This window comes from Macaca nemestrina, chromosome X (genome assembly GCF_043159975.1).
Source record: "Macaca nemestrina isolate mMacNem1 chromosome X, mMacNem.hap1, whole genome shotgun sequence".
NCBI classification, from domain to species: Eukaryota; Metazoa; Chordata; class Mammalia; order Primates; family Cercopithecidae; genus Macaca; species Macaca nemestrina.
This window is the reverse complement of record NC_092145.1, coordinates 118,958,420-118,973,082: the sequence shown is the minus strand read 5'-3', so window position 1 is coordinate 118,973,082 and position 14,663 is coordinate 118,958,420. Positions and strand designations below refer to the sequence as shown.

The 14,663-nt window shown below is 36.3% G+C and overlaps 1 protein-coding gene across 15 annotated transcripts in view; it reads right to left on the bottom strand.

Moving 5' to 3' along the window:
- The window catches only part of LOC105463230 (calcium/calmodulin dependent serine protein kinase), a 412,561-nt gene that overhangs the window by 38,863 nt on the left and 359,035 nt on the right, over positions 1-14,663 (bottom strand). For 7 of the 15 annotated variants that reach the window (XM_011710276.3, XM_071088415.1, XM_071088416.1 and 4 more), the window contains 5 exons: positions 7,578-7,663; positions 6,162-6,230; positions 3,407-3,475; positions 1,971-2,006; positions 93-289 (listed from right to left, as the gene is read on the bottom strand). In XM_011710276.3, coding sequence (XP_011708578.1) covers positions 93-289; positions 1,971-2,006; positions 3,407-3,475; positions 6,162-6,230; positions 7,578-7,663 — 457 coding nt within the window. The remainder of the gene's footprint in view (positions 1-92; positions 290-1,970; positions 2,007-3,406; positions 3,476-6,161; positions 6,231-7,577; positions 7,664-14,663) is intronic. The other 8 variants (XM_071088418.1, XM_011710311.3, XM_011710316.3 and 5 more) reach the window with 3 other exon arrangements.

Below are 14,663 nucleotides of genomic sequence, written 5' to 3'. Positions count from 1 at the left end.
TTTTACACTCTAAAATAATATAAAATTGGAAAATGGATGGTCAGGGCTTAGTTTTTATAATCAAGCAAAATAAAACACGCATAAAAACATACCATTCCTGAAGTTCAGGAGAAGGAATGAGACCCGCGGTTCCATTTTTGGAGTTTTCCAGTTTACCCTGCCACCAATTATGATCATCCTTACTAATAATCTGGATGATGTCACCAACTCTGAATCGAATGCCAGCTTCTTTGCAGGGGATGAGGTCATCCTTGGCTGGATCATATTCAAATTGTGCTCTTACATAGATCTATAAAACAGGAGTTTGTAAGAAAGGATGCCATAGTGATGTGAAAGAGAAGTTAGCTCTAATGTCATAACCACACAGCAACACTTACAATACTAACAGGACATCAGATGGTGAAAGCAAAAACGATGCATGGAAATACGACACAAAAAACTTCTACCGCTAGAAACAATGTACTAGTAATCTTTGATGTGTATAGCTTCAAAACTTTGCTGTTTTTATTTGGAAGGAATACTTGAAATACTTGTTTAATAAGAATAAAGACTTAATTTATGCTTTTACTATAACAGAATAGGCCTATAATTATAGAAAAGTATGCTCGCTCTTTTTTAAACCTGCATTGGTGATGCTGGCATTATGGATAAGTTGTCATGACTATGTGGCAGCCTTTAAGCCATAAATACTAGCAGTCAGGATAGGTTTTAACCCTAAAGCAGCACATGAATTAAAACTAGCAAGAACTCTGGGTTGGTATCCTGCTGTAAAAATGCTTATATGACAACTGGCAGTGTGTCTACACACTGCTGATAAAGTTAAGTGTAACTCAAACAATTTTTTTAAAAGTTAAAAAAATAGCTTTATTTTTTTCTAATTTAGGTTTTAGGTTTGTATTTTACTCTTCTGAGAGAATAAAAATGAATTTGAACCCTAGTTTCCCCAATGTAACACTTGAAATCAGCACAGAGCTTCAAGACATGCATAGTTCCAGGTTCTGAGTTTTATGATATGTGAATTTACTTAGGAAATAGATTAGCATTCAAGGGTTTATTATATGGCAGCATTTTATGAATTATTTGATTTTTAAATGCTTTAAGATAAGGTAATTCATATCCCATGTTGCATCAATTATACAGTCTTAAGACAAAATTATGGGTGAATTCTATCAGGTACTAATTTATACATATCTTAACACTAAATCTGATTATTTTTAATACTATATTTCAAGATAAAAATGCCATAAAAATTCTATTTCTTGAAATTAAAATTGAATATTAATGTTTAAGTCACTGTAAAACCAACCTGAAGACTTTGGAACCACTGTGTGATTTTTTCTGTTTATTTTCAGCAATCCAGCCTATAAAATTAACAAGTCTCTGCATTTGCATTTAAAATCTATACCTCTAAAGTGCTGGCAATTTGAAAGTTACTCGCCAGTGTTAGGCAGCACTTAACTTTTCATGTTTGAACTAGCACAGGCATATCAGGATGTAAAGCCAAGATAATTTATATTCTTTTCTTATTTTTCATTGCAAATGGCTTTTAGAAATACACATGCAAATACAAACTTAAGAAAAAGCTTTCAACTTCAGAAAACTGTTGCTTAAAAATGTTCATCAGCAGGTACTTTTTAGTTATTCTTAGAATTCTAAGAATGTTATAACCTTTAAAATTCTTTTGCATGCCAGAGGCAGGCCCATAAGCCCCCCCGAAGGATGAATTCTTAACCGTTAATATAAAATTATCAGGTTGAAATTACAATAACCATCACAGCTACAAAGATGTGAGGAAAAAATTCTTTATAGAGAATTAGTCATGTGTAATGTGTTAAAATGAAATGGTACAAGCTCTCAATGCTCAAATGTTATGGTCCAAAATGCAAACATTATGGGATGGAAAGGGTTAATAAAGGATTGGCTATTAGCAGCTCAGTTTAGAGAAGTTTCTATAGAGGATATCTATTCACCTGTCGTCCTTTTGGTTGGGTAGTTGATGGCAAGTCCTGTAGAATAAAGCCAACCCAGGAGAAAAATTTTCATTTATTTTTCAAGAGTACAAAGTAATTTGTGTGTTCTGTTACAATATGGTTAAAAAAATGAGCTAGATTTAAGTTGTAAAGAGATAATATACATTATTCCATTTCTCAGAAATGTTGAGTTATGAAAAAAATCAAACCCAGGCCATTTAGCAGCAAGCTGAAGAAAGCAGGTAAGTTTAAGCAGAGAGATAATGTGTTCTTAAGAAACAACTCAGCATCTTCAACACAAAAGCCACTGCAAGTGAAACAGCCTATTAAAAATAAATAAATAAATAAATAAAAGGAGCTGTTGCCCTTTTCAACTTAGTCACTGCAACCATTTAGATTTTGAAAAATTCAATGGCTATATGGCTTTTCATCTTAAAAGCATTAAATGTTAACTGTTACGAATGAATTCCTTTGGTAGCCTATTTTAAAGTTGCAAATAAAGTCGTAGAAAATTTTCTTTCATAATTTCTCTTACTGATATACTTAGAATATCATTCCATTTGAGATAATTTCTAAATTATTTACAATTTTACCTAATAAAAAAGTTGATACATTCTCAAACGGCAAATTAAAAGTCAGGATAGAAGAATACTGCTGCATTATTAGAACTCTCAATAATTTTAACTGGGTGATAGACAGCAGTATTAGCAACAAAAATATTGCCAACCTGCACCTGTTAAGTGCTTCCATTTGTTTAAATAAGTTAAAAACAATTCTTTCTATATTCCAAAATGGATAGTTCTGAAAAAATTTAAAACTCCAAGTTCAAGTCAAATATAAAGTACTTTGTGTTAAAGATGTGATAACAGCGTGGCTTAAGTGCAGTTTGAAGCCAGTTCTTTTTGCTTTTCATATCCAGGCAAGGCTTATAATTCACAAAAATATGTGCACGTACCACAATAACAGAGGGCACACCAATTCGTAAACTTAGATAGCGGAAACTAAAACATGTTGCTGATATCACTCAGAATAGAAAACTACAAAGCCCAAGAATACCCAAACGCCTACTCTGCAAAATTTTTACATTTATCTTTTTCAAATTAAAAAATATTTAGAAGTTTAAACAAATTTCCATTTACATCGTTTGTATAGGTTTGAGCAAAGAAATACATACAAGTGGGGTGGCATAGAAATATTTTTAGAATGACCAAAGCAGTATTGAACTACATTTCTTCAAATTTAACTGCTGAAGGGAATTTTTAATGAGAAGGAAATGTTAAAAAAGATTTTCCAGGAGTAAAGTGCATTGTAGCTGTAGTAGCCTTGTATATCAGCAGAAGACACTATTTCCACTGAACACATGTAACTAGAACACTCATGGCAGGTGAGCACCAACAAAATTGTCACACTTTGCTGTGTGGAGCTAAAGTTCTTACCGAAACAGAATTGTTAGTGCTGCTATGACCATTAGCTGGGGACTGTCTGGAAGTGGAAGGGGAATCTCTCTGAAATAAGACACAAGGTTCATTAACACAGAACACCAGCACAGAAACACAGAGATATTTACATCAACAGTAACAACCACAGTCTGACAACCATTTCCTTTGAGGTTTGAGCTGCGTAAGTGCCATACTGACTTGCTTGCATGATTTCACAGAAGTATGAAAAAAATTTTGCAGTTCGAAGGCTCACATATTATAAGTGATGACCGTGTCATTCATTTTAATCAATTCTTTCCTATCTCTAACATTCTATACCTTTTCTTTCTTTTAATGAGACCTAGAAGAGTGACTTGATATTAAACCCTATCAAGTATAAGATGACAAATATTACTATAAAATTATTGTGCTGAAGATCCCAACTGCCTAATTTTTATTAAAGATTAGGTTTGAAAAGCATTTAACAATTTTTAGTACCTCAGTGTCAAGAGTTACTAACTGATCCAATCTGAAGAGAAACAAACCTAAGATTTCACATGTTATAATTCCTTCAGAATCTTTCTATTATAGAATAAATATTATTACTAGTAAGGGTAAAAGAGATATAGATCAGAGAAGAACTCTTTTTAAAGACCATTTTAGTAGATTGATTAAAACAATGATCTCAAGCCTATAATAATATTACACTTCCGGCAAAGATCCTAGGAGCCACAGCCTCTCTACCTATATCCAGGCTCCTCCATCGCTTGCTTTCTCTCTACTATTCTACACACTCAAAATATTTTCCAGGCTCCATTCCCTTAGTGTCTAAATCAACTTTAATGATAAGAACAAGGAGAGGTAGGAAATAAGTACTTTTAAATTTTTGTTTCTGTAGAGTTCTTTTAAGCCTTAGAAATGTGCATGTCTCTTTAAAAGACATTTGTTTTTTTCCCTAGATGACCTAAGAGCATTTCTAGAACCTGTTAGCCTTAAAGGTAATGAGATCCCTTAGAAGAGCATTCTCATATGTTAGTGAGCAAGACTGATCTCCAGGTGCCACCCGCAGAGACTCAAGTCAGTAGAGCCAGGGTGAGGGGCAGGGGTCTACTCTTTAACCAAGGACCTGGGGGATGCAGATGCAGGTGGCCAGAGAGCCTTCTTTTTTTTTTTTTTTGAAATATTGCCCTAGCTGGGAAGAGTCCAACCACAAGCCTGAATTCTGCCAGGGAACACGAGGGCCAAAAAGGCTGGGGATGGAGCTAGGAGAGAAGTATCATTATTTTTCCTACTATTCAAAGGCAAAGAAGGTAAGAGGGGTTCTTTTTACTCAAGAACATAGAATTTACATCTATGATACTGGTTCCACCCCAAACTAGTTCGACCACTTAAAAAACAAAAGAGAAACTTACGTTATATTAATAACTAACAGTACCTTCTAGTTAGTTAGCCAAAAAGACAAAAATCAATTGTATTTACTAAATTTCTTCAACAGATGGGAAATGATGTAAGGACATCTGTAATTCTAGAATATTAAAATTATTTACATAAAATGTTAAGTGTGACATTCTTTGTTTCCCAGCAAAGTTTGTGCTCTAGGTAACAAATTTCAATGCTCTGAATCCTGGAACAGAAGCAATTCTGCATTTTCTTTTGAAATATACTATTAATTGAAGTTCCACAAAAAGCCACCAAGAGGAGCTCAAGACCCGTTATAACGGACACCTCAACTGCCATGGCTCACCAAAAATACACTTGACAAAACTACACATTTTAATATGTATCTGCAATAGGTTTTAAAAAAATATGAAGCCTCTGATTTTTCTTATAAAATTTACACCATCACTAGAGACTAGAAGTATTACAGTTTCTCTCTCAGGTTCTTCTAAATACAAATCCAATAAGTTACCTGTCAGTCCTAAAAATTAACTTTAGGAAATGTGTACTTCATATTGATGCACACATTCTTAGAAGATGCACATGAAAGAACAAGCTTCAATAAATAACACTCGAGCTGAATGTGCAATGACCAAAGGATGATACCATTTATGCCCGCTTATATTTCCAATATAAAAAGAATAGATTTTTGAATCTCATTTAATAACTAACACGAAACTGAATAATATAGGTTAGAAGAACTATAATTTCTATAAGATAAACCTATTTTAAGAAAGAAACTTTGGGGCTGTATTACTCTAGAAAACTTACTTGTTTACAGATGACATACCATTCTAAATTTAAACAATTTTACAAAAGGTTGCAAAAGCCTATTTCCCTCTAGTGAAGTCAATTATCAATTCATTGCAGACTTATCTTCCATCTAGAGACCTATCGCAATTATATGAACAACTCTATCTCAACAGAAATAGATCACTTCTCAGATTCTTGGAAAGAAGAACTATCTATGTGATTTCTTAACAAGGGAAGTGAATGAACTTCCTGGAAATATTATTGCAATTATGGCCTTTAGTTTCTTTCCCTCAGACACTCCGTTTTTTCCTTATTAAGCCTTATGTCATTATTTATAACTTCTCTACATTTTGCTCAGATTTCAGCCTGCAAAAAGTTCAAGTGCTGAGGAGATCCACATGGAAGCAGGGCTGAGTAGGTGGATGGGACCTACTCTGTTCCGTTATCTTTGTTGTAAAATTGGTGTGCAGTGATCTAACAGCACAGGCAGAAACAATCTCCCAGAAAGCAAAAACATACAGCCATCAGCAGACAGTTAGTTAAGAACTCAGAGGAGATGGGGGTGGTTTGTTAGAGTCATTACCTCACAGGATGAAGACTGAGTACGGTAACTTGGCACAATCTTGAAGGTAATACTCCCCCGCATTTCCCTCTGGAGAGGAGGAAAAAAAAGATAGAAAAGTTTTCTTACAAACAAATGTTCGCAAAACCATGTAAGAAGCCACTCAAAATATGTGAGGGCAATTAGCACAAGCCATCTGAGAGCACATAGCCCAACAATGAAACCTAGTCATGAAGCAGGGAGTTAACAGTAGAGGAAGTTCCTGGGAAAAGCCCAGCAGCCGATTGCCTTACTCATACAGCAGTGGTCTCACAGATCTTCAATGGTCACCTTTTTATAGACATGAATACAAAACTTTCTAAGTGACATGCCTTTCAAAAGTGAATATACATTGAATTAGATAATAAACTAGGTAATTACATAAAAATTATATTGAGTATGCCACATTATAATGGTATACCCCATCGAATACGCTTTTTACTTTTTAAAAATTTTTATTTATTTACTTTGAGAGAGTCTTGCTCTGTCATCCAGGCTGGAGTGCAGTGGCAGCATCTCGGCTCACTGTAACCTCTGCCTCCCAGGTAGCTGGAATTATAGTCATGTGCCACCACGCCCTGCTAATGTTTGTATTTTTAGTAGAGACGGGGTTTCACCATGTTGGCCAGGCTGGTCTCGAACTCCCAACTTCAGGTGATTCGCCCACCTTTGCCTCTCAAAGTGCTGGGATTACAGGTGTGAGCCACCGCACCCAGCCACTTTTTGCTCACTAATTTTGGCTTTAAAAAATTTTTTTGGTGAGTCTGTAAAGTTTATTTCATACTTAATAGGTATTCATAACCTGGGGGCTACTACACTGCAGCGGGAAAAGGGACCAGAGGCCCAAAACACCTCTGTCTGCTTGCTATGACAATCAACACAGGCAAAGGCTGTCATTTTGCCTTTTTTAAAAATCCAAAGCCTAATTCGAATACAGAGTTTGAATATGTATGGTCAAAAATGGCCTGGTCTACCGTGGCTTTCCTCCCTTCTATGCTGTAGAGAAATCCACGACAGCTGGCTATGACTCAGCTCAACAGGAAAGAGGTTTCTGACACTGCTGATGTCAGGAGAGTTGAGGTCAGTGAGAAACTAGTTCACATGTATAAACGCTGAAAAGGTTTTCTTTAAACATCTGCTTAGTAAGAAACAGGAGATAAAGGATAAAAGGAGAGTGTTAAAGCCCGCATTGCTAAAGACAGGCAAAATGTTTGTAAACTCTATTGGATTTCAACATTTCTCTAGTTGTCAGTTTTGTGAATGTTATATAAGTTCAAGTCCACATAAATATGGTACCAGAAATTCTCTGATTACAGAATACTCCTCATTTGTGTATTTAAAAACAAGCTAACAGAGTAAAAGTCAATTTTAGGAAAGGAAAAACTTTCATTTACTTACAAGCATTTTTTGCAGCTGTTCCACTGTTTGGTTGGCCACACTGATGCCATTGATTTCTCGAATTTCATCACCAACGTGAAGTGTACCTAAGAAATTATATAACATTATAAACATGAAATGATATATGCTTTTATAGTAACAAAATCCAGAGGCATTAATGTAATTTTTAAAAACTAAGTTGAATATTGAGGGCCAATATTTCAGAGACAGACACAAGTTTGGTTGCAGCAGAATTATTTAACTCATGTAGTAACCTCATCAAAACAGATATATCTACTTATGGAAGGCACAGTTTTGATGGATGGCTGCAGAAATCTGTTTATTTTTCTGAGAGAGGTGGTATGTATAGTGGTTTAAAAGTATGGCTTCTGGATCCAGACTGCCTGGGTTCAAATTCCCGCTTCCTTGCTTACTAGCTTTAAGATCTTGGGTAAATTACTGGAACTCTCCATATCTCAGTTTTTACATTTGTAAAATGGAGATGAAAACAGTACCCATCTCATGGATTGTTTTAAGAGCTAAACAAATTTAATATATGCAGAAGGCTTAGAACTGTTCTTGGCGCATACCAAGCACCATGTCAGTGTTTCCTGCTATCGTTATCTGCCAGATCTGATACGAAGGTTGTCAATTTTCCAAGAGTTGTGACATGATAATATCTACATAACAGCAAGTTCCGTTAAACATAATTTAATCTTTGGTTGGCATTTCAGCATCTTGTAATACTTCAGCTAGAAAGAAATGACCAAGAACCAATGCGTAGAGCGTTATTTACAATTTTGCTTCCTTATTTATAAATCGTGCACAAATTTACATACTGACCTGGCTTCATTACAAAAAGATAACTCCGCATGCAACAATTAAAGAATAAACATTCATCTTAAGTACACATGGGCCATTTATAAAAATGATTAAAGTGCTATGCTATAAAGCAAGTCTCGACAAACCTCAAAGAAATGGTGTCATACAGACTACATTCTCCAACCACAATGCAATTAAGTTAGAAGTAAATTACAAAAAGATATACAGAAAATCCCGTAAGTGTGAAAAGTAACAGAAAATTATAAATAACTTATAGGTCAATGAAAAGTATCATAATAGAAATGTAAAAATACTTAGAATTGAGTTATAAAAATGCTTCATATCAAAACTGGTGGGATACATTAAGACAGTATTTACAAAGAGAGTTTAGTCTTAAATGCACATATTAGAAAAGAAGGCTGGGCCAGGCACGGTGGCTCACACTTGCAATCCCAGCACTTTGGGAGGCCGAAGTGGGCGGCTCACGAGGTCAGGAGTTCGAGACCAGCCTGGCCAATATGGTGAAACCCCGTCTCTCCTAAAATATAAAAATTAGCCATGTGTGGTGGTGGGCACCTGTAATCCCAGCTACTTGGGAGGCTGAGGCAGGAGAATTGCTTGAACCCGGAAGCAGAGGTTGGAGTGAGCACAGGTCGCACCATTGCACTCCAGCCTGGGCGACAGAGCGAGACTCCATCTCAGAAAAAAAAAAAAAAAAAGAAAAAGAAAAGAAGGCTGGGCATGGCGGCTCATGTCTATAACCTCAGTGTTTTGGGAGGCTGAGGCGAGAAGACCACTAGAGGCCAGGAGTTTGAGACCAACCTGTGCAATAAAGCAAGACTCTATCTCTACAAAGTATTAAAAAAATTAGCTGGGTGTGGTTGCTTGTAGTCCTAACTCAGGAATCTGAGACAGGAGGATTACTTGAGCCCAGGAGTTTAAGGAGGTTGCAGTGAGCTATGATTATGCTACTGCATTCCAGCGGCTGATGGAGCGAGACCCTGTCTCAAAAAAAAAAAAAAAAAAAAGAAAGAAAGAAAGACTGGAAATAAATGAACTATGTGTCAAATTTGTAAAGTTAGCTAAAACTAATAGAAAGTTAAAAAAAAGGAGATAATAAAAATTAGGTCATAAAACAATGAAACAGAAAATAAACATATAATGAAGAGAATGAACCAAACCCAGAGTGGGTTTCTGAACAAACCTCTGGCAAGGTTGATCAAGAAAAAAAGAGTAGGCACAAATAAACAATACTAGAAATGAACAGGGGACGTAATGACAAAGACGGCAGAGAATAAAAAGGTGAGAGAATACTATGAAGAAGCTCTCTGCAATAATATTTTAAAACTTAGATTTTTTAAGGAAAATGTAATTTACCAAAACTCACTCAAGAAATAGAAAGCCTGGATGGCCTTTTAATGTTAAAGAAATTGAAGCAGTTGTTAAAAAACAAAAACAAAACTTTCTTAAAACTAAAAACCAAAACGCCAGGCTCTGATACTTTTATAGGCAAGTCCTACCAAACTTTCAAGATACAAATCATTCCAATATTATATAAAGTCTTTCAGAGGACTGAAGAGGGAATACTCTCCAAGTCACTGTATGAGGTAGATATAACTTTGAAACTAAAATCAGGCAGAGATATATAAGAGAGGAAAATTAACTACGGGCCAGTCTTACTCATAAATGCAAATAGTGAGATCTTATAAACAAAACATTAGCACACGGTCAGGCAGTACATAAAAAAGATAATATGTAATGACTAAGCTGAGTTTATCGGAGAAATGCAAGGGTGGTTTATCATTAGGAAATCTTTAAAAGACATTCACCACATTAACAGATAAAAGGAAAAAAACAAATGATCATCTCAGCAGATACTGAAAGAGCATTTGATTAAATTCAAAACCCATTCCCATTTAAAATGCTCAGCAACTACAAATATAAAGGAACTTCTTTAGCCCCATTAAAAGGTATGTACTAAAAATCTACATTATTCTTAATGAATAAATATTGGAAAGGTTCTTCTTTAAAAAAACATTTTTTTTCCCCTAGAGACAAGGTCTCTCTCTGACACCCAGGCTGGAGTACAGTGGCGTGATCATAGCTCACTACAGCCTCAAAACTCCTGGGCTCAAGCAATCCTCCCACTTCAGCTTCCTGAGTAGCTGGGACTAGAGGCGAGCACCACCATGCCCGGCTAATTTTAAATTCCTTTTAAAAATAAGAATATGACAGGATGTCTACAATACCACTCCTTGAAAGACTGCAGGTCCTAGCCAGTGCAGTAACATAACAAAGAGAAGTTAAAGAAATGATGTTCCCCACTGTCAATATCAGACAGATCAACGAGACAGAAGGTTAACAAGGATATCCAGGACCTGAACTCAGCTCTGCAACAGGCAGACCTAATAGACATCTACAGAACTCTCCACCTGAAATCAACAGAATATACATTCTTCTCAGCACCACATCGCACTTATTCTAAAACTGACCACATAATTGGAAGTAAAGCACTCCTCAGCAAATGTAAAAGAACAGAAATCACAACAAACTGTCTGTCAGACCAGAGTACAATCAAATTAGAACTCAGGATTAAGAAACTCACTTAAAACCACACAACTACATGTAAATTGAACAACTTGCTCCTGAATGACTACTGGGTAAATAACAAAATGAAGGCAGAAATAAAGATGTTCTTTGAAACCAATGAGAACAAAGATACAACATACCAGAATCTCTGGGACACATTTAAAGCAGTGTGTAGAGGGAAATTTATAACACTAAATGCCCATAAGAGAAAGCAAGAAAGATCTAAAATCGACACCCTAACATCGCAATTAAAAGAACTAGAGAAGCAAGAGCAAACAAACTCAAAAGCTAGCAGAAGACAAGAAATAACTAAGATCAGAGCAGAACTGAAAGAGATAGAGACACAAAAAACCCTTCAAAAAAATCAAGGAATCTAGGAGCTGGTTTTTTGAAAAGATCAACAAAATTGATAGACCGCTAGCAAGACTAATAAAGAAGAAAAGGGAGAAGAATAAAATAGACACAATAAAAAATGATAAAGGGGATATCACCACCGATCCCACAGAAATACAAACTACCATCAGCGAATACTATAAATACCTCTACGCAAAGAAACTAGAAAATCTAGAAAAAATGGATAAATTCCTGGACACCTACACTCTCCCAAGACTAAACCAGGAAGAAGTTGAATCTTTGAATAGACCAATATGTTGGCTGTGAAATTGAGGCAATAATTAATAGCTTATCAACCAAAAAAAGTCCAGGACCAGACGGATTCACAGCCGAATTCTACCAGAGGTATAAAGAGGAGCTGGTACCATTCCTTCTGAAACTATTCCAATCAATAGAAAAAGAGGGAATACTCTCTAACTCATTTATGAGACCAACATCATCCTGATGCCAAAGCCTGGCAGAGACACAACAAAAAAAGAGAATTTTAGACCAATATCCCTGATGAACATTGATGCAAAAATCCTCAATAAAATACTGGCAAACCAAATCCAGCAGCACATCAAAAAGCTTATCCACCACGATCAAGTCAGCTTCATCCCTGGGATGCAGGGCTGGTTCAACATACGCAAATCAATAAACGTAATCCATCATATAAACGGAACCAAAGACAAAAAACACTTGATTATCTCAATAGATGCAGAAAAGGCCTTTGACAAAATTCAATGGCCATTCATACTAAAAACTATCAATAAGTTAGGTATTGATGGAATGTATCTCAAAATAATAAGCTATTTATGACAAACCCACAGCCAATATCATACTGAATGGGCAAAAACTGAAGCATTCCCTTTGAAAACTGGCACAAGACAGGGATGCCCTCTCTCACCATTCCTATTCAACATAGTGTTGGAAGTTCTGGCCAGGGCAATCAGGCAGGAGAAAGAAATAAAGGGTATTCATTTAGGAAAAAAGGAAGTCAAATTGTCCTTGTTTGTAGATGATACGATTGTATATTTAGAAAACCCCATCGTCTCAGCCCAAAATCTCCTTAAGCTGATAAGCAACTTCAGCAAAGTGTCAGGATACAAAGTCAATGTGCAAAAATCACAAGCATTCCTATACACCAATAACAGACAAACAGACAGCCAAATCATGAGTGAACTCCCATTCACAATAGCTTCAAAGAGAATAAAATACCCAGGAATCCAACTTACAAGGGATGTGAAGGACCTCTTCAAGGAGAACTACAAACCACTGCTCAACGAAATAAAAGAGGACACAAACGAATGGAAGAATATTCCATGCTCATGGATAGGAAGAATCAATACTGTGAAAATGGCCATACTGCCCAAAGTAATTTATAGATTCAATGTCATCCCCATCAAGCTACCAATGACTTTATTCACAGAATTGGAAAAAACTACTTTAAAGTTCATATGGAACCAAAAAAGAGCCTGCATTGCCAAGACAATCCTAAGCCAAAAGAACAAAGCTGGAGGCATCACACTACCTGACTTCAAACTATACTACAAGGCTACAGTAACCAAAACAGCATGGTACTGGTACCAAAACAGATATATAGACCAGTGGAACAGAACAGAGCCCTCAGAAATAATGCCACACATCTACAACCATCTGATCTTTGACAAACCTGACAAAAACAAGAAATGGGGAAAGGATTCCCTATTTAATAAATGGTGCTGGGAAAACTGACTAGCCACATGTAGAAAGCTGAAACTGGATCCCTTCCTTATACCTTATATAAAAATTAATTCAAGATAGATTAAAGACTTAAATGTTAGACCTAAAACCCCTGGAAGAAAGCCTAGGCAATACCATTTAGGACCTAGGGATGGGCAAGGACTTCATGACTAAAACACCAAAAGCAATGGCAACAAAAGCCAAAATAAGCAAATGGGATCTAATTAAACTGAAGAGCTTCTGCATGGCAAAGGAAACTACCATGAGTGAACAGGCAATCTACAGAATGGGAGAAAATTTTTGCAATCTACCCATCTGACAAAGGGCTAATATCCAGAACCTACAAAGAACTCAAACAAATTTACAAGAAAAAACAAACAATTCCCTCCAAAAGTGGGCAAAGGATTTGAACAGACACTTCTCAAAAGAAGACATCTATGCAGCCAACAGACACATGAAAAAATGCTCATCATCACTGACTGTCAGAGAAATGCAAATCAAAACCACAATGAGATACTATCTCACACCAGTTAGAATGGCAATCATTAAAAAGTCAGGAAACAACAGATGCTGGAGAGGATGTGGAGAAATAGCAACACTTTTACACTGTTGGTGGGAGTGTAAATTGGTTCAACCATTGTGGAAGACAGTGTGGCAATTCCTCAAGGATCTAGAACTACAATTACCATTTGACCCAGCAATCCCACTACTGTGTGTATACCCAAAGGATTATAAATCATGCTACTATAAAGACACATGCACATGTATGTTTATTGTGGCATTATTCACAATAGCAAAGACTTGGAACCAACCCAAATGTCTATCAATGATAGACTGGATTAAGAAAATGTGGCACATATACACCACGGAATACTATGCAGCCATAAAAAACGATGAGTTCATGCCCTTTGCAGGGACATGGATGAAGCTGGAAACCATCATTCTCAGCCAACTATCACAAGGACAGAAAACCAAACACCGCATGTTCTCACTCATAGGTGGGAACTGAACAATGAAATCACTTGGACACAGGGTGGGGAACATCACACATCGGGGCCTGTTGGGGGGTGGGGGACTGGGGGAGGGATAGCATTAGGAGAAATACCTAATGTAAATGATGAGTTGATGGGTGCAGCAAACCAACATGGCACATGTATACCTATGTATCAAACCTGCACGTTGTACACATGTACCCTGAACTTAAAGTATAATAAAAAACAAAAAGGAAAAGAAAAAAAAAAGAAATAATGATGCTGTGGTTTTACTGAACATATAAAAAATTATTAAAAATAGCAAATAAAAAATACATACTGGAATCTAAAACCACATATCCTCCTGTGGGAGTGCTGTACACTCTCTACGCCCATAAAGATTCCTCCGAAAGCAGCAATGATGCCAGACATCATGTTGCGTACACAGTGGTCTCCTCTTATTCTCAAGAGGAGAATAAGGCACTAAAATGCTTAGAGTGTTACTTCTTGCTCTCCGGGGTAAGGAAAGAGGTGTTAAGTACAAAAATAACCCTATCTCAAAGACAGAGCGTCTGCCAGAAGAATCATTTTTGGAACATCCTCTAAATACTAGTGCATATAACTCAGTCCT